The sequence below is a fragment of the Hemicordylus capensis genome, chromosome 2 (assembly GCF_027244095.1).
Source record: "Hemicordylus capensis ecotype Gifberg chromosome 2, rHemCap1.1.pri, whole genome shotgun sequence".
In the NCBI taxonomy this organism is placed as follows: domain Eukaryota; kingdom Metazoa; phylum Chordata; class Lepidosauria; order Squamata; family Cordylidae; genus Hemicordylus; species Hemicordylus capensis.
In genome coordinates this window covers 409,660,559-409,686,796 of record NC_069658.1, presented here as the reverse complement: position 1 = coordinate 409,686,796, position 26,238 = coordinate 409,660,559, and the positions used below count along the sequence as shown (strand labels likewise).

The 26,238-nt window shown below is 42.1% G+C and overlaps 1 protein-coding gene across 8 annotated transcripts in view; it reads right to left on the bottom strand.

The window, feature by feature from the left end:
- LOC128344093 (cholesterol transporter ABCA5-like) overlaps positions 1 to 26,238 on the bottom strand; it is a 91,037-nt gene that overhangs the window by 3,007 nt on the left and 61,792 nt on the right. For 7 of the 8 annotated variants that reach the window (XM_053293585.1, XM_053293584.1, XM_053293586.1 and 4 more), the window contains 11 exons: positions 21,588 to 21,758; positions 17,014 to 17,127; positions 12,138 to 12,266; positions 10,813 to 10,878; positions 9,993 to 10,087; positions 8,232 to 8,355; positions 6,872 to 6,989; positions 6,676 to 6,767; positions 4,167 to 4,342; positions 2,245 to 2,320; positions 2,049 to 2,143 (listed from right to left, as the gene is read on the bottom strand). In XM_053293585.1, coding sequence (XP_053149560.1) covers positions 2,049 to 2,143; positions 2,245 to 2,320; positions 4,167 to 4,342; positions 6,676 to 6,767; positions 6,872 to 6,989; positions 8,232 to 8,355; positions 9,993 to 10,087; positions 10,813 to 10,878; positions 12,138 to 12,266; positions 17,014 to 17,127; positions 21,588 to 21,758 — 1,256 coding nt within the window. Of the gene's footprint in view, positions 1 to 2,048; positions 2,144 to 2,244; positions 2,321 to 4,166; positions 4,343 to 6,675; positions 6,768 to 6,871; positions 6,990 to 7,075; positions 7,137 to 8,231; positions 8,356 to 9,992; positions 10,088 to 10,812; positions 10,879 to 12,137; positions 12,267 to 17,013; positions 17,128 to 21,587; positions 21,759 to 26,238 lie in introns of those variants that run through there. The other variant, XR_008315669.1, reaches the window with a different exon arrangement.

Sequence of the window (26,238 nt, the reverse complement as noted above, 5' to 3'; positions counted from 1 at the left end):
AGGTTGATTGGGTGGATGCTCCAGCTCAAAAGAAGCTAACAGGTGAGATTAAGATAAAGAAGAAGATAACATGAAGATAAAGAAGAGGAAGTTACAAATCATGAACTAATATGAAGGAAACATTTGGGAACAACAAAAGGAGAAGGAGGTAACCCTAGATTCTGGATTCCTGTTGGAAAATTATTGGCCCTTTTATGTTGTGCCCCATCTGAAGTTCAGTTGGCAAAGACACGTGATATGGCTTTCTCTGTGGCCGTGACCAGACTGTGGAACTTCTTGCCTCATGAGATCCTCATGGCTCCCTCTTTGCTGACATTGGTTAAAATCCCAGCTTACCACAAGTAGGGCAGATGTTACCAAGATAGCTTGTTTGGAGGGCTCCCAGGAACTACAGGCTTGTAGTTTCCATTTTTGTCTTTCAGAACTCACAGGAGTTCACCATTTGATTCGCATGAGCTAACTCATGGGGATATGTCACTTGGCATGTAGCCTAGGAAAGGTGGCCCTAGGTCAAGACTAACCCGGGACTGCAGGAGGACTATCCCTGTGCTTGCCCCCTTGATCATTTTCAGGTGGGGAAGCCGGAGTAGACATGAGTCAATTAAGTGCTATTCTTTTCAAGAACTAGCCAAATACTCTCCCCTATGTTGGCACATTGGATCATTTCAATCTTCTCACCTTCACAGGAAGGAACTGATGAGAGGTAACAAGCTCATCTTCTTTGCTAACAAGGTGTGAATAGCTGACCTTCTGAAGGTCTTTCCCCACAAGATAAGCTCTAATGAGCCCATTTCATTCCGCCCTGCACAGGTCTCTTGACCCAATCATCCCATTGTGCTGTTAGGAGCATATCCAGCAGAGGTCTGACCGGACACAATGGACTCTTTTGTTTATGACTGTTTCCACCTCATGGCAAAATGCTGTCTATTTCTAGCAGAGACATGGGCTCCTTGGAGGAAGAGCGGGATATAAATGTAATCATCATCATCATCATCATCATCAGTGTGTCTCTTCCTCAGATTCACCAGTTGCATGTCGTCACGTTTGAGCATTGGCACCTCCATCTTGCCTCACCTTTTGCTCCCATTCTGCTTGTCACCTCCAGATCGACCCTTTTCCCACGCCCAATCTGCGCAGCACACGTGGTTGTGAGATACTGGCCCCAGATATCAGATCCCCTTTGGATATTGTCTGGTTCCTGGAGCCTCACCTGGCCTGTGGGTCCCTGTGCCTGCCTGCCTGCCTGCCCTGGAGTAGAGAGGTCCCTTGGCATCAGCTGAGCTTCAAGGGTCCATGCACCCCACTGGCTGGACTTAGGTAGTATCTAACTTCTGTCCTCAAGCTTCTCATAGGAACATAGGAAGCTGCCATATACTGAGTCAGACCAGTTTCCTCTCTAGGTTGGTACATGCTGAGACTGGTGGGATCGCATGCCTTGATCAATCTGGCTATATCCTAACCTGTTTGCTTCAAAGAACCCAAGAGGTGAACCCAAGGACTGAAGTGAGGTTCAGCTCATGGGTTCAACTCAGAATCATAAAGTACTCACATGCATATTCATGAGATGTTCTGTTCTAAATAAAGTCTCATTCACATGTAACATGAAACCGGAGGTCTTTTCACCTTCAGTTTTGCAAACTATATGTCCGAATTCAGACAAGTACAGTTAAGGGGGGGGGGATGGGCCCATGGTTTCCTTCCCCAAACTCCATTCTGTATCCTTGGATATCTCCTGGTTTCGCCACCTCCACCTCTGGTTTGGCGGGACCAGTATTACATCCAAACACTGGCACCACTAGTAGCCTTCTCTGAAACCAGAGTTGAGAGAGAAATCTCCTCCCTCACTCTGGCTGCTATTGGCTCTGCAGGCTGTCCTTCACAAAAAAAGGAAACCTGCACAGCCAGCTCCCCTGCCTCTCTGACTGCAGAGAGGACGCTCTCCAGAATGTCCCAATGCAGAGAGGAGAGTGGGGGGAGGGGTGCAGAACTGCAAGTCCGCATTACACCCAAAGGCAGCCTCTGTCTCTTTGCCATTTGGTGGTACTCACCACATGTGTTGTTTTGCTTTAGGGTCCATACCAGTAGATGGCTCATCTAGCAGGGTAACAGGAGGGTTGCCCAGCATGCTTAAGGCAAAACATAACTGAAAAACAGGAAAGATAAAAAGGGGAATGATAATTTAATGGCTGCACACTTCATACAATATGAATTGGGAACTCACCCTCTTTTTAATCAATACAATACCTTTCGTTTGATTCCTGCTCCAACTTTCTTTGTTCTTTTTTGTAAATGTTCCTTAAAATCAAGTGCGCTGGAAATACTGCAGAAACCAAATATACAACTTTTTTGTAGCTTTATTAAGTTCTCTCAGTTTTATAGCCCTAAAAAGGTCTGTGACATTATACAAGGTGTGAACATGCTAAGAAACCTACTTTAAAACTTCACCACATGCATATTATACCCTCACCCAGTTAAATTGATGTGATTTACTTGTACAGGAGATATAGAACAGTTTGTAATTAACATTATCCACTAAGGAGCAAAGAATGGAGGGGAGATGGAATTAGCACTTAAAAATGAATATCCCTTTTCTCCTCTGAATTCTTATTCACCCCCTTAAAAATCAGAGCAATCTCTACTTCTGTTTCACCACAAGACCTAGGATTTGCAGGATTTGCTAGAGTACTGTTATCAGAGGGTAAGCCCCTCTGATGGCTTCAGATTAATTCATTTGCCTAATCCCTAGCATGGGAACCCAACTCAGCAGTCCATAGTCATTTGTCCAGGAAAGAGGGGGGAACAGCACTAAAGTGACAACGAGTGGTGGGAAGTGGTGGCCGAAGATGCGAAGGCAGAGCATCAAAATGATGCTCAGTAGGGGTGTGCACAAAATACATTTTGCATTCCATTCAGAGCTCAGAATGGAACACAACATGCACAGAACATTCAGTCACAACAATTTTTGAGCTGTTTGTTCCGACGGAATGACCCCGTTACACTGGAACATTCTGAGCAACATTTTGGATTCCAAAATGGCACTCAGAATAGGTCAGAATGTTCTGGTTCAGAACGGGTCATTACATTTCAAGCTCAATATAGCCTCCCCCCCACAAGGGTGTTCTGTTTCGAGCTCAGAACACTCGAAATGGCCCATTTTGAGGAGGAACATTCTGCACATCCATAATGCTCAGAAGGAAATGGGCAACACATTTTGATACATTCTCATTTTCAGGCCACTAATAATCTTATGCTATTAGGCACATGTGTGAGCAAACTCTGATGTTATTCTATAACATATTTGGAAGCAGTGAAGAAAGAATCAGGCCCTGGTTTCCAGATATTTTAAAGATGCATTTGCTGATTTTTACACATGCATCCCCATGGCAGCTGATGAAAGCTCTGGCTGTTTCTAATTGGGTACCCCAAACAAAGTGTAAAATGAAAACTGACCCTTCATATCACAGAAATTAATGGAAGTTACATCTATGTAAGGTAGTTGGGGGAGAGGATATAAGGGAGATGAGCAACTGCTCTACAGACAGAACAGGTCTTCTGCAACTAAAAACTACCTTGTGCACGCTAGTGCATTAGGAGGTACATGTGCCAATGTACAGAGGGCAGAAGCCCAAAGACAGAGTGCCCAGATGTGAAGAGTAAAAAGTGTGCCGTTTCAGGTGTATAGATAACTGCTCAGTTCACATAAATGTTCACCATTCCACTGTTTGCAAAAATCTCAGTTATATGACATTTTAAAAGTCCAAGGCAGTGACCATCCATTTCCAGGACAAATGGCTGTGGCAGAGAGCTGGTTCTGTGGTAGCAAGCATGAATTGTCCCCTTAGCTAAGCAGGGTCTTCCCTGGTTTGCATTTGAATGGGAGACTACATGTGTGAGCACTGTAAGATATTCCCCTTAGGGGATGGAGCCACTCTGGGAAGAGCATCTGGGTTTCAAGTTCCCTCTCTAGCTTCTCCGAGATAGGGCTGAGAGAGATTCCTGCCTGCAACTGGAGAAGCCACTGCCAGTCTGTGTAGACAATACTGAACTAGATGGACCAATGGTCTGACTCGGTATAAGGCAGCTTCCCATGTTCCTATGTAGTAAGTCAGAGCACTCCACTACAGAAAAAAAAAATAATGTACAAGTGTTCAGCGTGAGATATTTACCATTTTATGACTTCTTTCACATCACCTGCACTCATTCCTTTGATAGCAGCATAAATTTCAAAATGTTCCTGCAGTGTAATATCTGGCCAGAGTGGGTTCATCTGTGGACAGTATCCCAAAAATCGAATGGAATTATCCTCATTATTCTCACCTAAAGAATAATCTCCCATCAGCACCTGTGGATACACCAGTCTTTACTCAATATATAATGTTTGCAGGGAACATGCAGGAAAATACTAAAAGGTGACTGTATGAAACACTAAACAAAATGACAAGCTCAAGAGTTTTCCACTTGCTTTTGGTATATGATCTCTTACCTTGATATCCCTCATACTACATTCCAAAGCCTGTTTCTGACTTCAAACCAAATACCCCACATGCCAAGTACTCATTTTCCTGCACCTTTACTCTCCACTGCAACGTAATTAGAGGAAAAAGAAAAGGCCCACATTAAGATACATGAGCGTTTGCTGATAACTCTTCCTGGCTTTCGTATCTTGTGGCCCAAGTACCCAAAGAATCACCTTCTCCAACTTCAGTCTGCTTGTACGCTGGGGTCACCTGTGTTTCTCCATCATCTGAGGAAAGGTGGGTGATTACTGAAACAAGGTTCCCTTTGATAATGGTATCCCGTTGTTCAATTATCTCCCCAGAGAAGCTCACTTAGTGTCTATATTGATATCAGCATCAGGTGAAGAACTTTATATTTTCCCAGGCTTTTAATGCTGCTTTTATCTGCTGCTCTTTAGTGGTGTGCATGGAACTGGCGCCTGCCAGTTCGAAGGTGGGGGAATTATTTTAAGGAAGGGGGAGGGTGCTCTTACTCCTCCCACTGCATTTTCCCCACCGGCACTGCCTTTTAAAACGGTATGACGTATACACGTGCAATGGCAACTTCCGGTCATTTCTGGTCTGAGGAGGCACTGGGGCAGCAAGTAGGTATGCTGCCGCCTAGCTGGACCATTTAAAAATGCAGTGCCGGGGGGCGGGGGGGGAAATGCAGTGGGAAGGGTAAGAGCATCCTTCCCCGTCCTTAAAGAGATCCCCCCACCTTCGAACCAGCCGAACTGCCAGTCTTTTGAACTGGTTCGGAGGCCCATAAAGGGCCTCCAAACCGGTTCGGTGCACATCCCTACTGCTCATTCTTACATTAACATGCATTTTCTACAGTGTAACGTGGGCATTTCAGAATCACGTGTGTTGTTGCGGGGTTCTAATACATATGATGATGGACCGTACAATTCTGCATACATTTCTGCCTACAAACTGTAAACAATTCTGGTCACCACACCTAAAGAAGGACATTGTAGAACTGGAAAAGGTGCAGAAGAGCGCAACCAAGATGATCAGGGCCCTAGAGCACCTTTCTTATGAGGCAAGGCTACAACACCTGGGGATTTTTATTTTAGAAAAAAGACGATTGTGGGGAGACATGATAGAGGGCTATAAAATCATGCATTGTGTGGAGGAAGTGGATAGAGAGAAATTTTTCTCCCTTTCACATAACACTAGAACCAGGGGTCATCCCATGAAATTGATTGCCACAAAATTCAGGACCAACAAACAGAAGTACTTTTTCACATAACGCATAATCAGCTTGTGGAATTCTCTGCCACAAGATGTGGTGACAGCCAACAACCTAGATGACTTTAAGAGGGGTTTGGATAACTTCATGGAGGAGAGGTCAATCAACGGCAACTAGTTGGAGGGCTATAGGCCACCTCCAGTCTCAGAGGCAGGATGCCTGTGAGTACCAGTTGCAGGGGAGTAACAGCAGGAGAGAGGATATGCCCTCAACTCCTGCCTGTGGCTTCCAGCAGCATCTGGCAGGCCACTGTGTGAAACAGGATGCTGGACTAGATGCGCCATGGGCCTGATCCAGCAGGGCTGTTCTTATGTGCTGCACAAGAGAGTAGTACTGGAACTATTGATCTCTTGGACAATACCCAATGGCAGTAGTGTGCATCATGTAAAAAGACAGTTGTTCCAATACTGTCCTCTTGCACAGCACTATCACTGTGTGTGAGAGACCCACAGTGCTCTGCGTGCTTCTGCAACACCTGTATTATACTGCAGGACATGCAAGCCATTGTTTATTGTTGCTTTATATTGTTTTATTATCCACCTTGAAAATACTTTTATTGAATGGCTGCATATACATTTTCAAAATAAATAAATAGTGCTGTTTTGTTCAGTGTTTTGTCCCCTGGTATACAATACTGTTTTTGTAGACATGTCATTCTGATCAAGACACACTTCAGAATTTAACTGGAGCACCATACACATTGCCATATCTAACAGTAGGTACACCAGTGCTTGTGCATTATTGTGCATACCAGCTTTATTTTGTCTTCAGAAAAAGAATCCAGTAAACCTCAGTATAAAGCACCAATATAACCCACTTAGAAAGAGGGGTTGATGCTCAGTCTGTTCTGGTTGAAAACTCCTGTAAAGGTTAGCATATCAAGAGTGGGGAGTGGGGTGCAGAGGATTGGTTGCAGCCGAATACCTGGCCTGAAGTTGGTTCAGCGTCTCCCACCAGCATATTAATTAGCGTACTTTTCCCAGCTCCATTTGGGCCTAACAGTCCCATTATTTCCCCTAAAAAAAGGAAAACAAACATGCAAAATTTATAGCTTTGTTTAGCAAGGTTTGTCCTTAAAAAAAACAAAAAACCACCCATTCCAGAGTAATTTAATTCCAACCTTTTTTTACACAAAGAGAGACATGATTAGTTGCCACTTTCTTTATTTTTCTTCCAAGAAGAAAATCTCTCTTCGCATCATATTCTTTATGCAAACTGCTAACCAAAATTGCTGGTTTCTAATGAAGCAAAAGAGAAGGTAGAATTTCATATTGAATTAGTTGAATACATAATGCAAAAAATTTCCTCCTATAGGCAAACAGACCTGCCACTGGATTCCTCCACATAATCCTTCCTGTGTAGGAGATCTCATGGAGAGTTCTCATCTGTATATAGAGAGAGTTGGCAGCCATTTCTGTAATTGTAAGAGCTGTGATCACTGTAACTATTGAAATGTCTTCACACAGTGTCTCTGGGTACAGCCCAGTTAAAATCGTACGATATTTTGAAAAACTTAAGACAGATTGTGTGGAGACAAAAACGAAGCTTGTTCAAATATTTGAATTGGCTCATGTATGACAATCAAAATTATCACTTGACATTTTAGTATTGATTGCATTCCCTGAGTCCTGGAGAGAGAGCCATCATCTCTGGGTCATGACACTGGTGTAATAGGGATATGCATAAAATCAGTTGGCCCAGTTTGGTTCGAGTCTGGACCAGACTCGAACTGGACCACACATATTCGCTTTTGAATACCCCTGGCTTGCATTCAAGTCGGTTTGGGGGTTCTAAATGTGTGTGTGTGGGGTGGTTAAACTCACTACCAGATCCGGGTCATCTGGTGGCCTCCAGATGGTGCTGCCACAGCCATGGGGGGGGTGTCCCCTCTGGAGGTTCCCCTCCCCCCACCAGCCTTCCCCCGGTCTTCTTCGAGCCTTTCCAGCCTTCTCCCAGCTGACGGTAACCATTTTGAAGGCTGCCATGCATGCACACTGGCCTTTTGCATGCCCAGGCATGCAAATAGCCAGTGTGCATCCACAGCAGCCTTCAAAATGGCCACTGCAAGCTGGGAGAGAGATGGAAAGGCCCCAAAACAGGCCTTAACAGCCTGAAGAATACAGGGCAGAGGCTGTGGGGAGAGAGGGGAGATTCTTAGACTTCCCACAGCCACACACACCCCCAGAGGCTGACAGATGACCTGGGCCTGTTGTTGAGTTAAATTCCCCACCTACATTTAGAACCCTGAACCAGCCCGAGGGGTTTGGCTCAAAGTCGAACCAAACTGAACTGGACCGGGGCATGTTTAGCTTGAGGACAAGCCATCAAACAGGCCCAGTTCAATGGCAAACCAGCTTGACTTCGTGCCGATTCGCACATCCCTACAGTGTAAGTGGCCAGAAAACCTTCTCTTCTGCATGTTAATTTAGGAGCTGGCACCATTGATTTCACAGGGCTAAGTCCACAAGGGCCAAATTTACCTCCTCACAGCTTTGGCAAGTTGACATCTCTTTCACTCTAAGCCTCTCGGCCATAACATCTTCATCCTCATCTTCTTCATGTAGCATGTCTGGGAATGAGCAGGACTTGAGTTTTACAGGAGTTCTAAAGGCAGAGAGATATGTTTAATCGCTGCTCATAGGACCTCTAAATAGATACACACATGCTTGGTCAACTCGATATGTCAGTCTTGACAAGCTAGGAAGCTGCACATATGATATACCAAATAATGTTTCCACACCCAATGCAGCACCATGGCAGAAATGGTTGGACAAGTGATCTGGAGGTGCATTTGTAGTAAGGATGGTAGCACCAGCAACCACATTCACACCAACTTATAAAAAGAAAAGAAAAGTATGGTGAGGATTCTGAAATTCATAAATTTTATGTTTTCACACCAAAGTTTGGAACCCCAAAGGCGTTCTAACATAAACAAGCACAGTTTATACTTGCCACAATTGGTAGTCACTGTTGAAATGGTTATTGTAATAGAAAAACAAGTAGTTCTGGGTTAAATTAATTAAGCTTTCCTTCACATCAAAGTTGCTTTTGCATTGGAGTGTAAACACTGAGTTCTAAACAGGATGTGCTTATAAGTTGAGTGTCCACTATTTATTCACAAGATAGAGATCACAATAGAAATATCCCTGTCAGGATACCCTAGGACCTCCTCTGATTAGGGATGTGTGAAATGACTGGGGTACAAAATGATTTGTATTCGAATCTGGCTGATTTGGGTGATTTGTAGACAAAACAAATCACACCTGTCCTCAATTGCCCAGATTTGGGTACAAAACTAATCACCCCTGATTTGGATCCCAAAAATCTGGAGATTCGAACCTCCATTTTGTGGCCAAAGTGGGTTGGGTGGTAGTGCCCAATGGGTGGAAGCTACCACCCAAATTTCAAAGAAATTGGGCAAAGGGGTGATTTTTAAAGAATTTTTGAAGTCTTTATGCTTTTCCCCATAGGGAATAATGGGGATTTCAGCAAATTTATAGCTCCACGTGGGGGGCATCAGGGTGACCCATAGTGGGTTGTGGTGGGTGGTAGTGCCCCAATGGGTGTAAGGAAGCTGCTACCCAGATTTCAAAGGAATTGTGCAAAGGGGTGATTTTTAAAGAATTTTTGAAGTTGGCATGTCTTTGGTGCAGATTTGGGGCATAAAAAGGGGCTTCGGGGGCAAAAGAGTGGGTCAGGTCATAGTGCCGCGATGGGTGCCTGTTACCACCCAGATTTCTAAAGAATTTCTGAATTTTGTGTGTCTTTAAGCTTTCCCCCCTAAGGAATAATGGGGGTTTCAGCAGTCCCATAACTCCACTTGGGGAACACCAGGGTGCCCCAGAGCGAGTGGTGGTGTAGTGCATATAGGGTTACAACCACCCCAAACCCACAAGCCCATGGGGCACTGGGTTTTGTTGTTTCTGAGGTGTTCTAAGAGTAGATTCTCTGGTAGCAAATGAAAGTGGATTCAATGACAAACAGGCATCACTGCTGCATGAATAAAAAGATCTTTGTAACTGTCATTCTTAAAAAGCCTGCTGTAGTGCATGCCTCATTGCAGTGCACTGCTGGCCAACTCTGCCCTGGTACAATAATAGAAAAGTGACATTACAATAACACAACACACAACATTACATAAAAATAGTGTAGTAACTTGAATAGAGATTTTAAATATATATATATATATATATATATATATATATATATATATATATATATATATATATGCATACAAATACCTGAAAAACAGACCCTTCTGTCTTCTTGATTTGCCTCCATATTTAACTTCAAGATAGTTTAGAAGGAAGAGCCAAATTATACAGTGTACATAAGGCTAAAGTGAAGAGAGGGAAAATGTATATCAACATTCTATTACCCAGAGAAAGAGATTAGTGACAGCCCCCCTCAGCTGAAAGACTGTGACTGTGGGCCACAGGTTTGTGGAGGAAAGATCTAATAAGGAAGGAACATATCAGGTCTGTTGAGATCAGTTGGAGTTTTCCTCCAACTATTTCAAGAAATGACTGGCTTCCTGTCCCTCCCATCTCCAAGTCTGAGGGCATCTTCACAAGCATACAAATAATGCTTTTTAGTCTTCAACTCAACCTTTCTGAAGAATATTAACACTATATAGAAGTTATCTTTATTGGAATAGATGTTTTTTAATGGAATAGGTGTTCTGAGCAATATATCTTTTTCTTCTGATTTACAAATATGGAAAATCCCAGTACCAGTTTTGGAGTACGTGTGAAAATGCCATAATGTAGAATTACACATTGAAATCAATAAATGTTGTATCACCATTCAGTCAACGGCTTATACATCATTATTGCCCTTTCTATATTCATCTGTAGGCTTATTGTGTCTACAGCCAATTTAGCTTTTTGTTACCACTTTATATGTAACTCATCTTCTAAAACATTTGATGCAATAATAAGATGGTCTTATACAAATTACAACGGTAATAGCAATACTATAAACAATAACATTGTATCATTATTTCCCAAAGTGTTTCCAGTAAAGTGTTTCCACCCTGGCATTTTTTTTTAAGGCTCTTACCGCTATTACAGAAACCAACAGTCTTTTTGCATTTCTTTCTGTCTTGTGTTCCAGTTTCCAGGCTATCTAACAAGAAAATAGTTATTTCAGCAATTACTCTCATGGTTTGTATCAGGGATGCACAGAACATGCCATTGGCAGAATGTTCCAATTTGAAACAGTCCGTTTCGAATATTCTGAGCTTGGGACAGAACACCCTTCAAACGACCCTGTTCCAAGTCAGAACATTCCAAGCTCTTCGGGCCTCTGAGCACACGCAGCAGCCATTTGCATGGTCAGCATTACCATGTTACAATTCAGAACAGGGCCTTTCCACCAGAACAACCAGCTCAAATGGTTGTTCCGACCGAACATTCTGGGCATTCGCATTCCATTCTGAGCTCGGAATGGAATGCAAATATTGTTCGGTGCAAGTCCCTAGTTTTTACAGTTCCTTCTTAATTAAACCATGTTATTATAATTCAGAAAATAGTTTCATTAATTCCAGTCACAAATATTATCTCATTGTGCTCCGAAGATCATAAATAGGGGTGTGATGGGGTCTGTATCCCTCCCGCAACTATCTGGCTGCTACTGCCTCTGCTCAACACTAGTACAGCATCTTTCCAGTGACTGTTACTGGTGTCTAGCCTATCTTACATTTTTAGACTGTGAGCCCTTTTTGGACAGGGAATTATTCATTTTTCTACATAAACTGCTCTGAGACCTCTTTTTGGCTGAAAGTGGTATACTGTATAAATATTCTTAATAAAATCATGATTGCTTTCTCTGAGTTTCATCTAGACATTAAAAACCTTTCCTTCCTCCCTTCCAACACACACACACACACACACACACACACACAATCTCATTGTATTTCTGTTTTATCCATCTTCAGAGTCTTTGATTCTCGTTCAAAGTTATTCTCAATGGCTGAGCCTATTTATGCTCCCTGCTAACTAGGCAAAGAGCTGCCTTTTAAAGTGGTGACCCTCATATTTAACAGGGGGAGAACAACTGCTGCTGTTCATTCCAGCATAACATCCTTTCCTGTGGCTCTTGCTGTCATCTCTCTTGTGCTTCTTTTTAGACTGTGAGCTTTCAGAACTCCCTCCTTGGTTCTAGCCCTGCTGCCCTTCAGGAGCAACAGAGTATGCCTCTTCCATGTGACCGCCCTTCACATATTTGAAGATGGCTATATCTCCCCTTAGTCTTCTCTTCTCCAGGCTATATTTACCCAGCTCCTTTAGGGTAAATACACACAGGGCTTGCAAGACTTCTGAACACATAACACTTCTGAAACCACAGGCAATATTCATCAACATTTCAATTCTTTGCAAACTAACCTGTACAAAAGTAATAAAGAACTCAATAAGAGGATAGATTGGAATGAAGACAGAAAAGCAACTGTGAACTATGGTGGGGGTTGTGTACAGTTGAGTAAAAGATACAGCAACAATGCAAATCAAGGCTGTCTGAAAAAGAAAAAGAATAATTATGAACATAATTACACTTTATTAAATATAAAAAATAACTGTTTACCTCTATGGATTCATCATGCCAGCAGTGATATAGGGACGAGAGCTGGTTTTGTGGTAGCAAGCATGACTTGTCTCCTTAGCTAAGCAGGGTCCACCCTGGTTGCATATGAATGGGAGCCTAGAAGTGTGAGAACTGTAAGTTTTTCCCCTCGGGTGATGGAGCTGCTCTGGGAAGAGCAGAAGGTTCCAAGTTCCCTTCTTGGCATCTCCAAGATAGGGCTGAGAGAGAGTCCTGCCTGCAGCCTTGGAGAAGCCACTGCCAGTCTGTGAAGACAATACTGAGCTAGATGGACCAATGGTCTGACTCAGTATATGGCAGCTGCCTATGTTCCTATGGTATAGTCGCAAATTCAGAAGTGCAGGTGCTCTCCATGACAGCCCCCATAGCCATAGGCGCCTTGGCAGCCACACCCATCCCAATGGCCACATCCTTCACTTAGATAGATGCAATAATTGAGGGGGCGGGGTTTCTGTTACAAGAAGTCAAGGATCATGTAGGCTCTTGGGAATGTACTAGAATGAATGACAGGGAAAAGCCACTGAAATGCAATGGTTCCTTCCAAATGGCCATAGAAATGCCATAGGGATGGCCATTTGGAAATTCAATGCATTCCATGGCCACTTGGAAGGAACCAGTATATTTCAGTGGGCATTCCTTGTCATTTGTTTTAGGATGTCCTTACACTAGTCCACCATAGGACTTGCATATGGATGGTCCCAGGTTCAATCCATGGCAGCATCTCCAGGAAGGGTTGGAAAGGCTCCTGTCTGAAACCATGGAGGGCCGCTGCCACAATTGTGGCAGACAATAGTGTAGACAACACTAAGCTAGATGGACTAAGGGTCTGACTTTTTAGATTGTGACAAGGGTCACAAGGACCCTGACAAGGGTCTGACTTTTTAGATTGTGAGCTCTTTGAGGACAGGGATCCATCTTATTTATTTGTTTGTTTGGTTGGTTTGCTTGTTTGTTTATTTATTGCTTTGGAAACTTTTTTGTTGAAAAGTGGTATATAAATAATTTTTGTTGCTGGTGTTGTTGTTGACTCAGTATAAGGCAGCTTCCTATGTTCCTAAGACAGGGAGAATGATAATAAATGGTTGGACACATGATTTCCATGTAGAAAGCCAAGGGCTTTGCATCTCTGCTGAAACCCTGTGCAGGGGAGAAGTACCAGGACTGTCCCTGCCTGTCCCTGCAGCACTGTTCACCAGAACTTCAAAAACTCCAAGGGGTTTTAGTTTAACTGTCTCACAATGACATGTGTATTTAGCAATATAAGAAAATAATATTTCCAGATTCAAGTATGATTTAATCTGTTCAATTGTACAGTATCTAAGCACCAGGTATATAAGGCAGGATTCTGACCATATGATACTGTACGACGTTAATGTAGTGTCTGGTTAATTTGATTTTGGAGTTTATTGTTTTTTTATTCCCAAAGTCTGGAGTGTTAATATTCTAGGTATTTATTATTAGGCCTGTGCAAAGTTGAATCAATAAAATCAGACGTAGTCCAATTTTACTGTGAATTTGGAGGGATTCTGAGAGAGTCCAAACCCGAACTTAAACACCCCAATTGGAGTCAGACTTCTCTGACCCTTCACAAAAGTCAGAGTAGCAAGATGTTCCACCCCACACTTTGCAATCACTCCATCTTCTGCCCTCTCTGCCCACCTGCCTGTGCATAAATCTATTGTTTAAAACATTTAAAGAAGGTTTTTAGACGATTTTCCACTCACAAACAGCTGATTCCTGGGTTCATCCTGCAAATTTACATCACTTCCCATTGGAGTCTCTGCTGTTACATCACTTCCTCTGTGACTCTCTGGTATTGGGTAACTTTTACTTGTTAAAAAATTGTTCAAGTCTTTCTAACTCCAATCTGATCCCAACCCTCTCTCTGTCTCCGATCCCAACTCCAGCCCCAACTTTTGGAGGGGTCCAAAGGACACCAAACCGACATTTTCAGAGTCGGATGAGATCAGGTCTGACCTGATCTTGTCTTTTAGGTCTGTGCACAGGCCTCTTTATTGCTTTATATTGTTATGTGTTTTCATTTTGCTGCCTGTTTTTATGTATCTGGTTTTTGTGTGTGTGTGTGTGTGTGTGTGTGCGCGCGCGCGCGCCAAAACAGCTTTTGACCAAAACAGCTTTTGGTCAAATGCAATAAAGACAGACTGACTGATTAATCTAAATATCTGTGCTTGTTAGTGTTTATTATTGATTAATAATCATGACTGGAATAAGCCATTAATCAAACTGAACTGAATTAAAATTTGTGACTGACTTTCATTCAGTTACTGACATCCAAACTAAATTTCTCCTGAGTAGTCCTACTGAAATTAAGCAGTCTTTTAGAGTAACTCCTGAGTAGTACTATTGAGTAAGTCTTTTAACCACTGAATAAGCCACTGTTCTAATCTATTTGCTGGCAGAGTACAGCTGTTTTTGGGGTTTTTTTTAAGGAACAGTAGATAGTTTCTACCACCTTAAGTGGTACAGCAGGGAAATGCTTGACTAATAAGCAGAAGGTTGCCAGTTCAAATCCCCGCTGGTATGATTCCCAGATTATGGGAAACACCTATATCGGGCAACAGCGATATAGAAAGATGCTGAAAGTTATCATGTCATACTGCACGTGAGAGGAGGCAATGGTAAACCCCTCCTGTATTCTACCAAAGAAAACCACAGGCCTCTGTTGGCACCAGGAGGAGTCGAAATCAACTTGATGGCACACTTTACCTAAATAGTTTCTGCTGGACTTACAATGAGAACAGACGATTAGGGATCCAAGCCTGCAAAGTTTGCTTTCATGCATCACGCATGAATTATGCCAGTGTTACTCACAGTAATACTAGTAAAATGGACTAGCAGTTTGCAAGCATCCCTCCTGTGCCACAAAATAACCATACACTCTCCCCTCACTCTTTGCTAGCTGATGACCAGAAGTTCTGCTTTGTTTTGAGCATGTAATTAGTGTTGCTGCCAAGAACCCCTAAAAATACCAATTCTAGGTGCTGGAATGAGATACACCAATTAAGTGATCTAGTGCAAATTTTTTCATATTTTTCTATTTCTTAAGTGAGTTTTGTGGAATTGAATTGAAACAATATATTTTGTTTGTTTGTTCATCATTCTTTGAAAGTCCAGACTTCCTTCTGTAAAAGTATCTGAGAAAACTGCCAAAGTTTGTCAGAAGACATCGTTTCCCATGCTTTTCCAATTGAAGAGTTTCCCTGCATTTTCCAGGAAATTAATTTTTTTTCTAGCTTTTAATTTATTTATTTTTTCCTGGTAAAGTGGGTGAGGTTTGGCACCTACCTGTCAAACTGCATATTTCTATCCTTTGGTTTGGTCTGGGAATTTCATGTCAGTCGGTCAGTGAGGCCCAAGCAGACACACACACACATACACACACCACATGCTGTTTAGAGATGACTAAATGTTTACAGGCTTGTGTTCCAATCCAATTGAAGAAAAATATAACTGAGACAAGAATTCTTCAGGGGCGTATCTAGGGTTGGGCAGGCAGGGCACGTGCCCCGGGTGCCACTTGAAGCAGGTGCCATTTTGTAAAATTAAATTTTTATTTAAAAAATGGCTGCCAAAAACAAAATGGCCACCGTGCATGCTCAAATGGCCTCTGTTTGGCCCTAGGTCATGCCAGGCTTTGCAGAGGCCATTTGAGCATGCGCGGTGGCCATTTTGTTTTCAGTGGCCTTAAAAAAAAGATTATTTTTTAAAACGGCCACTGCGCATGCTCAAATCGTCCCTGCGAGGCCCTAGAGGCCAGCGGGGTGAGGGGAAACCTTTGCAAAAAAAACCCCCCAGCCTTTAGGAAGCCCCCCAAAGGGGCTACGGGTAAAAAAAATAATAATAAATATATAGTATAAGACACTGTACACATATTCAGATTGGCACTATGTACAGAGAATCAGGGCTTGTGAATACTGAGATGACGCTTATGAGCTAGGATTGTATTCATTTGCTCTTACTTTGCTTCTTGTGATAAGTGAGTTAAATATTATGTCTTGCTAATATGGCTATTAATGGTGAGTTTGTCTTTGAATCAGTGTGAAATCCTTAATATTAAGGCCCACTGGGAGTTTCTTGCTCTCTTTCTCTCATTTTAACTGTCTTTCAGAATGACTAGAATATATTCCAAGCAGTGACACAGTTTACTCTGCATATCCTTTAATTATTTTCAGAGTATCTGGGAAAAGTCAAATTCTCCATTGATTTTTAAAACTTATGTATGGTGATGCTACAATGCATAGTAGAGAATTAGACAGGCACTTCTGTTTAGTTTTCCAAGTACACCTCCACATAGTATTTGGGTATTTCATGAGCCCCAGAATACTGAAATTTGTAGTTTTCCATCATTTTTTGGTCTGGCTAAGTCCACTGCTAAATAGTTTTTGAAATATTAAAAGATTAACGAGCTTGACTTGTATTTTTCAGCTGATATTATGGTAAAGTTATCTGAAAGATGGGTGTCAGATGCTTGGACAGGGGGCGCAATTTCAATGTTTGCCCTAGGCGCTATTTTCCCTAGATACGCCTCTGGATTTCTTATACAAATTAATCAGTTTATGTTATATAAGCAATATGAAAACTGGAACGATTATTGAATTAAGATAAATGAAGAAAATAATTAAATACAGCACTATTACTTACTGTGGAAAAAACAAAGGACCAAAATTCTTTAGTGCTTCGTATGGTTTTAAAGGTGAAAGAGACAACATAATTGAACAGAACTACTGATGGTACATAGCCAATAAGGCAGAAAACCTGCAGGGGGAAATGACATTTCTTAGAGTTATTCATCGCCTACTAAAATATTATTACAAGAACTGAGGACAGAATCCACTCCACCCCTGCATGCAGATCACGGCATTGCTCATGTCACAGGAAATCTTTATAGGTCTCAACATTATTAGCAGTAGCAGTAATATGTTCTATATCCTGCTTTTCAATTTTTTAAAAAAAAAAACTTCTCAAAATGGCTTACATAGGAAAAAAAGATAATTCTGTGTCCCCAAAAGTGCTGACAATCTAAAAACAAACACAAGGAACAGCCACTGTCAGGAGATTGTGGCAAGGTGGATGTAATGTAATTTTATTTACAGCCATTGACCAAACAGAGAGTAAAAACCAGTAAACATTAAAATATGTATATACATATATACAGTTTAAGATTGGGGTGATATCCCATTATACCTTTTAAAAGCAATATAACTAAACTTAGCTACAGGAATAGAAATTAAAGCATCTTTGTCTGAAAGCAGATGTTTCACAAGGTTAGCATTGGATTGATCTGCCAGTTTACATATTAGAGGAGCAATAAGGCGTTCCCTGGGATACAAATGGAGATTACAGTGGAGAAGGATATGTGCGACAGTTTCTGTATCTCCTGACCCACAATGGCAGTGTCGTTCTTCTAAAGGCACACCTTGAAACCTCCCAGCTAGAAGTGCAGATGGAAAGGAATTAACCCTTACTCTTGTGAATATCCATCGAAACTTAGAGAAAGTAATTGTCGACAGATATTTGGCGGGGAGAAGATCCATATTAGTTCTTATAGCTCTATCAAACTCTGGAAGTGCAGCCCAGTTTTCTTGGATCTCAATATCAACAAAGCGTTGTTTCACTACTCTTTTCGCGTTCACTAGACCCAATTCCAGCAGTTGGGCTGGGTCTAAGCCTAGAGAGGTGAGCTTCGTACTTACTGTAGTACGTGACAAGGTGGATCTTTGGATCCTGAACTGGCCTGAATCAATGAGGCTGAACTGAACCAAACCAGCCAGTGGCCTTATCAGGGTGGAATTGGGCCAAATTGGACAATGTCTATTTGAACCCCATTTGGCAGCCAAAGCTTTGCACAACCCTGTGTTTCATTTTCTGCCTGTGGATATGCCCTATACACCAATCCAATAGCCCCACTTCTTCCAGAACTGAGAGCAAAGGTTATTTATCACCATAGCCTGCACATGCAGACTTGAGGACCTCTTTGGCACTGAGTGATTTGTCACCAACAATGGCTTTGGTTGGAGTGGCCACCACAAATGTGTACATATCATATTGGGTGCCATTTATCAGTCCATTGGAATGTGCTCGATCAGAGTCAATGGCATCAGGATCAGCTGTGGCAGCTGGGGAACAAGAGGTGGCAATAACAGGAGGAGTGGTGCCTGCCAGTATAGAGGACCCTCCTGCTGGAACAGTGGGTTCAGTGGGGCTAGGCATGTCTGGGAGTGGCACCTCTGAAATTTTGGGGTTTGGTTGGGGTAAGGACAGGTTGGTGGGTGGTGCTATAAGGGGGGGGGGTTGCTTCAGGCTCAGGCTCAAAGAAGGGCCCTTCTTTGGTGATATTATACATTTGGATATTATACGCAGGGTCCTCATGCTCCTTTACAGGGTCCTCATGCTTCTTCCACACTTTTCTACATTTGTGTGGCCAAAGATCACCATGAGACAGGAATGACAGTGAGCTGTGGAGGACCATCTCATTTCAGGATAAGGCCTTGGCTGGTAAATGGGCTGACAGCAATCATTTGCTGATGGCAGGGGATGCACACAGGATGGTTAGTTCAAAGGGGGATTCTTTGGAAGAAGGGGCCTCTGGTCTGGAGAACTCACCAAACCCATTTGCCAAGCAGAAATTGCAAGGAAAGTGTATCCACACCTCCTGCAAGTTTAAGCAAAAATATGCCCATTGCGGCAAGCATCACCTGGGGGGCCACTTGCTTTAAAGCTGGCTTTGGCAAAATGTCAGTGGGGCACTAGCCCAGACTGGGGCTCATTGGTTCAATTGCAAAAGGAAATGCTGTTAGGGGCTCCAAAGCTGATATGACTAGAGGCTCGCCTTGAATACCTGAGGGTTTACCCATGGCAAGCAGACACCTAGTGCCTAGCACTGGGTTTTGAATTTGGGTTCAAATACCAGGAAAATGAAACACAGAAAGTCGAACAAGTTAAGTTCAGCTCATGGCATGGAAGATGCGGTGAGAGCCAAGCTGGCTAAGAAAGTGGAGCAAGGGGCAATATCTGGGCCTGATGAACCACTGGGTGAATGAAAACTCTTTTGGGGTTCAAAGAAACAGTAAGTGGCACATAAATGAACCCAAATGAAATATCTCAATATATGAAGAATTTAAATCACAAGATATCCCTCTTTAAATAAATTTATGTAATAAATAAGAACACTTCATTAGTTCCAATATATAGATCCCAAATATTAAAATTCTCCCAATTACTCACACCTTAAAAACACACATTAAAAACACATTCCTGTCGTAAAGGCTATATACATATCTTATTGTCTATCTTATTGTTGTGAGGCACCCTGAGCAGTAGTGCACCGGAGGGGCAGGGTATAGATATTTTTAATAAATAATAAATATAGTCTCTGACAAAAATTCCAGAATTATTTCTTCTATGATTCCCAGTCATAGCAATAAAAGTCTATAAGATGTCCTTAAGGCAGCTCCATGGACATATCTCGGAAATCCATATGGAAATATCCACTGTTTCAGAGAGATTTGTCCAATAATTATTTACCATAAACCAAAGTCCATATAAAAACACCAACTGTTTCATAAATATAAAGTCCATATAAAAACACCGTTTCATAAATATATATCCAATAGTTCTTTACAATATATCAGACGTGTTTGGGCTGTTTCTCAGCCTTCTTCAGTGGCATTGATTCAAGAAATTCTTCAAAACAGTTGTGTATAAAACCATTAAATGACTTCTCTTGCTGCTCCCTTGACCGCCCCTTAGAGGATTCCCCCACCACTTTATTTGTAAAAAGGAATCCTCGCCAGATTCCCCTTTACAAATATAGCCACTTGAACTGCTGAACTTGTTCAGTCAAACGGACCAGACCAGCCAGTCAGTTCAACCAAACCGGTTCGGTAGCAGGCAATTCAGTTCAAATTCAACCTGAATTTGAACCAAACTGTGATTTTTGGGTTTTGCACATGCCTAGTAGGGTGTGGGTTGGAGGTTGGGATTTTTATGAGAAGACAGCTGTTGAGGGGTGATATTGACCTGAAGCTTAGACAACCTCAAGCTGTGCACCTAACTGGGGAGAGAACTAGGGCAAAGTACAGCTGGGCAGGTCTACATCAGAAATCAAAAATAAATGGCAATAACCATGGAATCTCCTCCATTTGCAGTCATGCTAAATGTATATGATTGGGGAAAATCATCTAGCTCTAGCTAGGAGAGGAGAGCTGGCCTTGTGGTAGCAAGCATGACTTGTCCCCATAGCTAAGGGTCTGCCCTGGTTGCATATGAATGGGAGACTTGATGTGTGAGCACTGCAAGATATTCCCCTAAGGGGATGAAGCCGCTCTGGGAAGAGCAGAAGGTTTCAAGGTCCCTCCCTGGCTTCTCCACAATAGGGCTGAGAGAGATTCCTGCCTGCAACCTTGGAGAAGCCGCTGCCAGTCTGTGAAGACAATTCTGAGCTAGATAGACCAATGGTCTGACTCAGTATATGGCAGTTTCCTATGTTCCTATGCTCCGCTCTGAAATTCTTCAGGATTCTGATACCACTTTTAGCTGGCTAAAATTCTTTTAGGATCAACCAGTACTGGGGTTCAAAATGTCTCTAGAATCCAGTGCAGCTTTCTCGAGGACCACACCTGGGTCTTGTGAGAAAGCACATCTACAGCATAGTGTTGTTGGCATCACATTATCTGAACAGCCTATTTGTGGGCTGCTGTGCAGAACGTTAGTATGCAGAAGGTAAAAATTCATCAGGAGCACCTGTAGCAAGTGATTGAAGAAGTGCACCAGTTGAAATTAGGCTTGGATGCATCCCACCTCGGCCCAGTGTCAAGCTGAGGCCAAGGCAATGTGTGGGTGCATCGAATCTAATATGTAAAACCAGCACAATATACTGAGGCTCAGATATCGCCCCTTTCTCCACCTCCTTGGCCAGCTAGGCTCTTGCCACATCTTCCATTCCATGAATTGAACCTAACTTTTTTGGCATTCTGTGTTTCATCTTTGGGTTCCAAATCCTGTACAGAAGATCCAAAACCCAAAGTAAAAATAATATAGCCTTTACGTGCTACAGAAGTTAGGATGAACACTTTAACTTGCAATTTACATGTTTTGGGAGCACTAGTAACCATCTTAAACGGAAGGGTTTTTAAAAACTCTTTAATATATCTATAACCTATCATCTATAATCTCTATCTCTAGCAGAAAGATATTTGAAATAAAACAAAACTTACCATAGCAAGTAACTCGCCAGGAAAAAGATACACTCCACGGTGAAGCATAAACAATATTCCTATCATCAGAACCAGAATAACATAATATAAAGGAATGTCAACTAGTGCTTGTCCACACCAGTAAGCAGATGGATAAAGACCTGAGATCTTAAGTTGTGTATAGGCTTTGATCTGCGAGAGTTCAAAAATGAAATATTATATACGTGCCTAAAAATACAGAATGGTAAACTATCTGGTAATTAACAACTATCTCTATGGCACAGCAGAATCATGACTATCTCTGCTCTTCAACTGGTTTGCAATGCATTATGTTAGCAGACACTTGACCAGTGTCTGTTAACATAATGATACCATCCCCATCCATGCAATTAGAAAGGAGATGAGCCAAGGGCACACTCATCAGGATAGCCTCTGAGGACATCAGGATATCCTCTGAGGACATCCCAACACCTTTCCAGCATGTCCCTTTATTACATGGGAGGTGGGGGGTTCAATCGAATGGTCTCTCTACACATGCTCTAAATTCTTCTTTAAACAAGTATTTGGAGCATGAGTAGAGGGGTCATTGGGATGAACAGCTCCTGCCTCCATGCAATAAAGGGATTCTCAAGGAGGGAGTTGGGACATCTGTGGAGGATTGCACCACTTGGTGCACCCGTTTCCTAACTGCATGGCCGAGGATGGAATAATCCAAATCAGCCCACAGTCTATGTAACATGAATCGAAATGGGTGTTAAGAATACAACACTGAACAGATCATACAGTCACAGAACTGTAGAGCTGAATGACACATCATTAGTCCAACTCACTGAACTGAAACAGGGCCCACCCCCCAATAGATGAATGAACCCAGATGCTAGAAGATTATATCCCATTAAGAAAACAAATTATAGTGAACCGCAAATAGAAAGTAGCTCAAAGAAAGGTGCAGTGATGCCAGAGATCGAGGTCTTTACAGCAAGGAGTACATACCCTGCAACATTTCATGGATGAAAATAGGGGCACGTCTGTGCTTGAATGGGTCAGGCTATGGGTAGAGTGTAGCAGAAACTGGCTTTTGGCTAATTTAGTCATATATACTGTAAAATGAATCATAGTTTTGAAAAAAATTAGAAATTTTTTGCCTGGGACAAAGCACTGAACATTGTGGTTGCCCTGGCTAAATCAAAACAGGTGGAAGGTGAAGGAGTAACTTGAGTGAGTTAAAGAAAATTGACTCAAGTTAAATGATGAAATAAAAATATCCCAGAATGATTGGAAATATTTTACAAGGGTGGAAGAGGAGACTCAAACCCAATCTAAGTAAAAAGATGAGTACAAACCAAAATATCCAAATAAGGTGCACCAATCAGAAACACTGGTTAAATGCAGTGGCTGACATCCTGACGAATGGAGTGAGCGTGCTTCGAGGGACTGTGGGGATGCGTTGGGGGCCCTCATGCAACTCCTCTTGTCCCCCCACATGCATGCTGTTGCACCAGAGTGCTTAGAATTCGGAGTGCTCCTCACACTCTGGAAAGGCTCTGCAAGACTGGAAACATATCAATGACTCCCAGAGCCCTTCTGGAGCAGGAGGAACACTCTGGACTCTACGGACTCTGGCCAATAGAGCACATGCGGAGGGACTGGGGGAGTTGTGCGAGGACTCCCAGTGTGTTGCTGCTGTCCCACAAGGAGAGCCTACTTTGTTAGTCAGGATGTTAATCAGTATTTTTGCCTATATAAGAGTTAAACTACTCCTGACAGTATAACTTCTTATTATTATTATCATTATTATTTCTTGTTTACACAGTCAGACAGGTGTTACTGACTGGTTTGTTTTGTACAGACATCGAGTCCTTCCCAAGGACCTGGGATGCCAGAATTTTATTGTCAATGTTGTTGCTGTTGTTATAGATATCGTCGCAGAATATAGGCTGTTCCCAGTAAAGTTGCTTTTTGTAATTGGCTGATGGTGACTTCTGTGGCCCCTATGCTGTTGAGGTGCTCTTTAAGGTCTTTTGGAACTGCACCCAGGGCGCCAATTACCACTGGGATTATTTTGGTCTTTTTCTGCCACAGCCTTTCAATTTCCATTTGTAGATCTTTGTATTTTGTTGTTTTTTCTATTTCTTTTTCTTCTATTCTACTATCCCCTGGTATTGCTATGTTGATTATTTTAACTAGTTTTTCTTTCTTCTCGACTACAGTTATATCTGGTGTATTGTGTGGCAGATATTTGTCTCTTTGTAGTCGGAACGGAAGTCCCATAATATTTTTACATCTTCATTTTCTTCAACTTTTTCAATTGTATGGTCCAACCAATTTTTGGCTACAGGTAGCATGTATTTTTTGCAGATGTTCCAGTGTATCATCCCTGCTACCTTGTCATGCCTTTGTTTGTAGTCAGTCTGTGTGATCTTTTTACAAAAGCTGATTAAGTGGTCCACAGTTTTATCTGCTTCTTTACAAAGGGGGCACTTGCTGTTTGTTGTGGATTTTTAGACTTTGGCTCTTACTGCATTTGTTCTTAGTGCCTGTTCTTGTGCAGCCAGTATTAAACCCTCTGTTTCTTTCTTCAAGTTGCCATTCTTAAGCCATTGCCAGGTCTTGGTGATGTCTGATTTTCCACTTATATTGTGCAAATATTGACCATGCAGTGGCTTATTTTTTCATTTTTCTGCTTGGTTCTTGACTTGTTCTTTCTTGTAGGCCTGCTTTGTTTCATTGGTGTTGAATAGTTTCTCGTTACTGACCATTTGAAGTGCATCTTCTTCACTGTCCTTGATATATTCTTCAAGGCCTCTTTTCTCCTCCTCGACTGTTTGATGGACTTGCAGCATTCCTCTTCCACCTGAGCTGCGAGGGAGGTATAGCCTATCGACATCACTGCGGGGGTGCAGAGCATGATTGATGGTCATGATTTTCCTGGTCTTACGATCCAGCGTCTCTAGCTCTGCCTGGGTCCAGTCTGTTATTCCTGCAGTGTATCTGATAACAGGTATAGCCCAAGTGTTTATGGCTTGTATGGTGTTCCCACTATTGAGTTTGGACTTTAGGATTTTTCTAACTCTCCTGTTGTATTCACTTCCAATTTTTCTTTTAACTTCAGTGTGTGCAATGTTATCAGCCTGGAGAATGCCCAAGTACTTGTAAGGTTCTTTCTCTTCCAGGTTCTTGATGTTGCTTCCATTAGGCGGTTCTATTCCTTCTGTTTTTCTTATTTTTCCTCTGTTCATTATTATTGCAGCACACTTGTCTAGTCCAAACTCCATTGCTATATCGCTACTGAATATACAGACAGTGTTTAGCAGTGATTCAATTTCTGACTGGGACTTTCCATACAACTTCAGATCGTCCATGTACAGCAGATAGTTAATTTTACTGGATATTTTAGATGTTTGGTATCCGAGGCCTGTTTTGTTTAGTATTTGTGAAAGTGGGGTCATGGCGATTACAAACAACAGAAGGGATAGTGAGTCCCCTCAAATGCCTCTTCTAATGCTAACCTGTCCAAGTGTCTCGCCATTGATTGTTAACTGTGTACTCCACATGCTCATTGCTTTTAAAAAAAATAAATATCTGAATGTTTTTGCTGACACCAATTGTTTCTAAACAGTTTAGTATCCATGTGTGAGGCAATGGGTCGAAGGCCTTCTTGTAGTCAATCCATGCAACACTTAGATTGGTTTTTCCTCTCTTGCAATTTTTTAAACCATTTTGTCAATCAGCAGCTGGTCTTTTGTGCCTCTGGTGTTCGGGCAATTTCCTTTCTGTTCAACTGGAAGCTGTTTGTTAGTTAATAAGTGTTGCATCACTTCATCTGCTATTATTCCAGTTAATAATTTGAACATGGTTGGCAGACAGGTTATGGGACTATAATTACTTGGAAGTGCACCTTTTGCTGGGTCTTTCATGATGAGATGAGTTTTCCCAGTTGTTAGCCATTGTTCAATATCACCTCCTTGCAAAATGTGATTGAACTGTTTTGATAGTTGTTTATGAAGGCTTGGTAGGTGTTTAAGCCAAAAGCCATGCAGTTCATCATCGCCTGGAGCAGTCCAATTTTTAATTTTCTTTGCTCTTTCACTTATTAATTCTGGGGTTATTATTAGATCTTGCATTTGTTGGTTACATTTTTGACCTCTTTCATCCAGCCTGCTTTTTTCTTATAATCTATTGGATTGTCCCATAATTTCCCCCAGAATTGCACTGTTTCTTCTTTATTTGGTGTTTCTAGGTTTCTTGCAGTTTCTCCTTCTATGCTTTGGTAGAAACGTCTCTGATTCGACTGGAATTGGAGATTTTGCCTGTGTTGTGTAATTCTGGCTTCATATCTGCTAATCTTCTTTGACATTGCTGTTATTTGCTGCTTTATTATTTCCAGGACTTCTCTAATTGTCCTTGAATCTAGGTGGTATTTTTGGATCAGATACTGTTTGGTGTTTTCATTCTTCAGCTTCTTGTCTTTCATATCAGTGCCAGTGTGGTGTAGTGAGAGCCAGCGTGGTGTAGTGGTTAGAGTGCTGGACTAGGACCGTGGAGACCCGGGTTCAAATCCCCATTCAGCCATGAAATTAGCTGGGTGACTCTGGGCCAGTCACTTCTCTCTCAGCCTAACCTACTTCACAGAGTTGTTGTGAAAGAGAAACTCGTATGTAGTACACCGCTC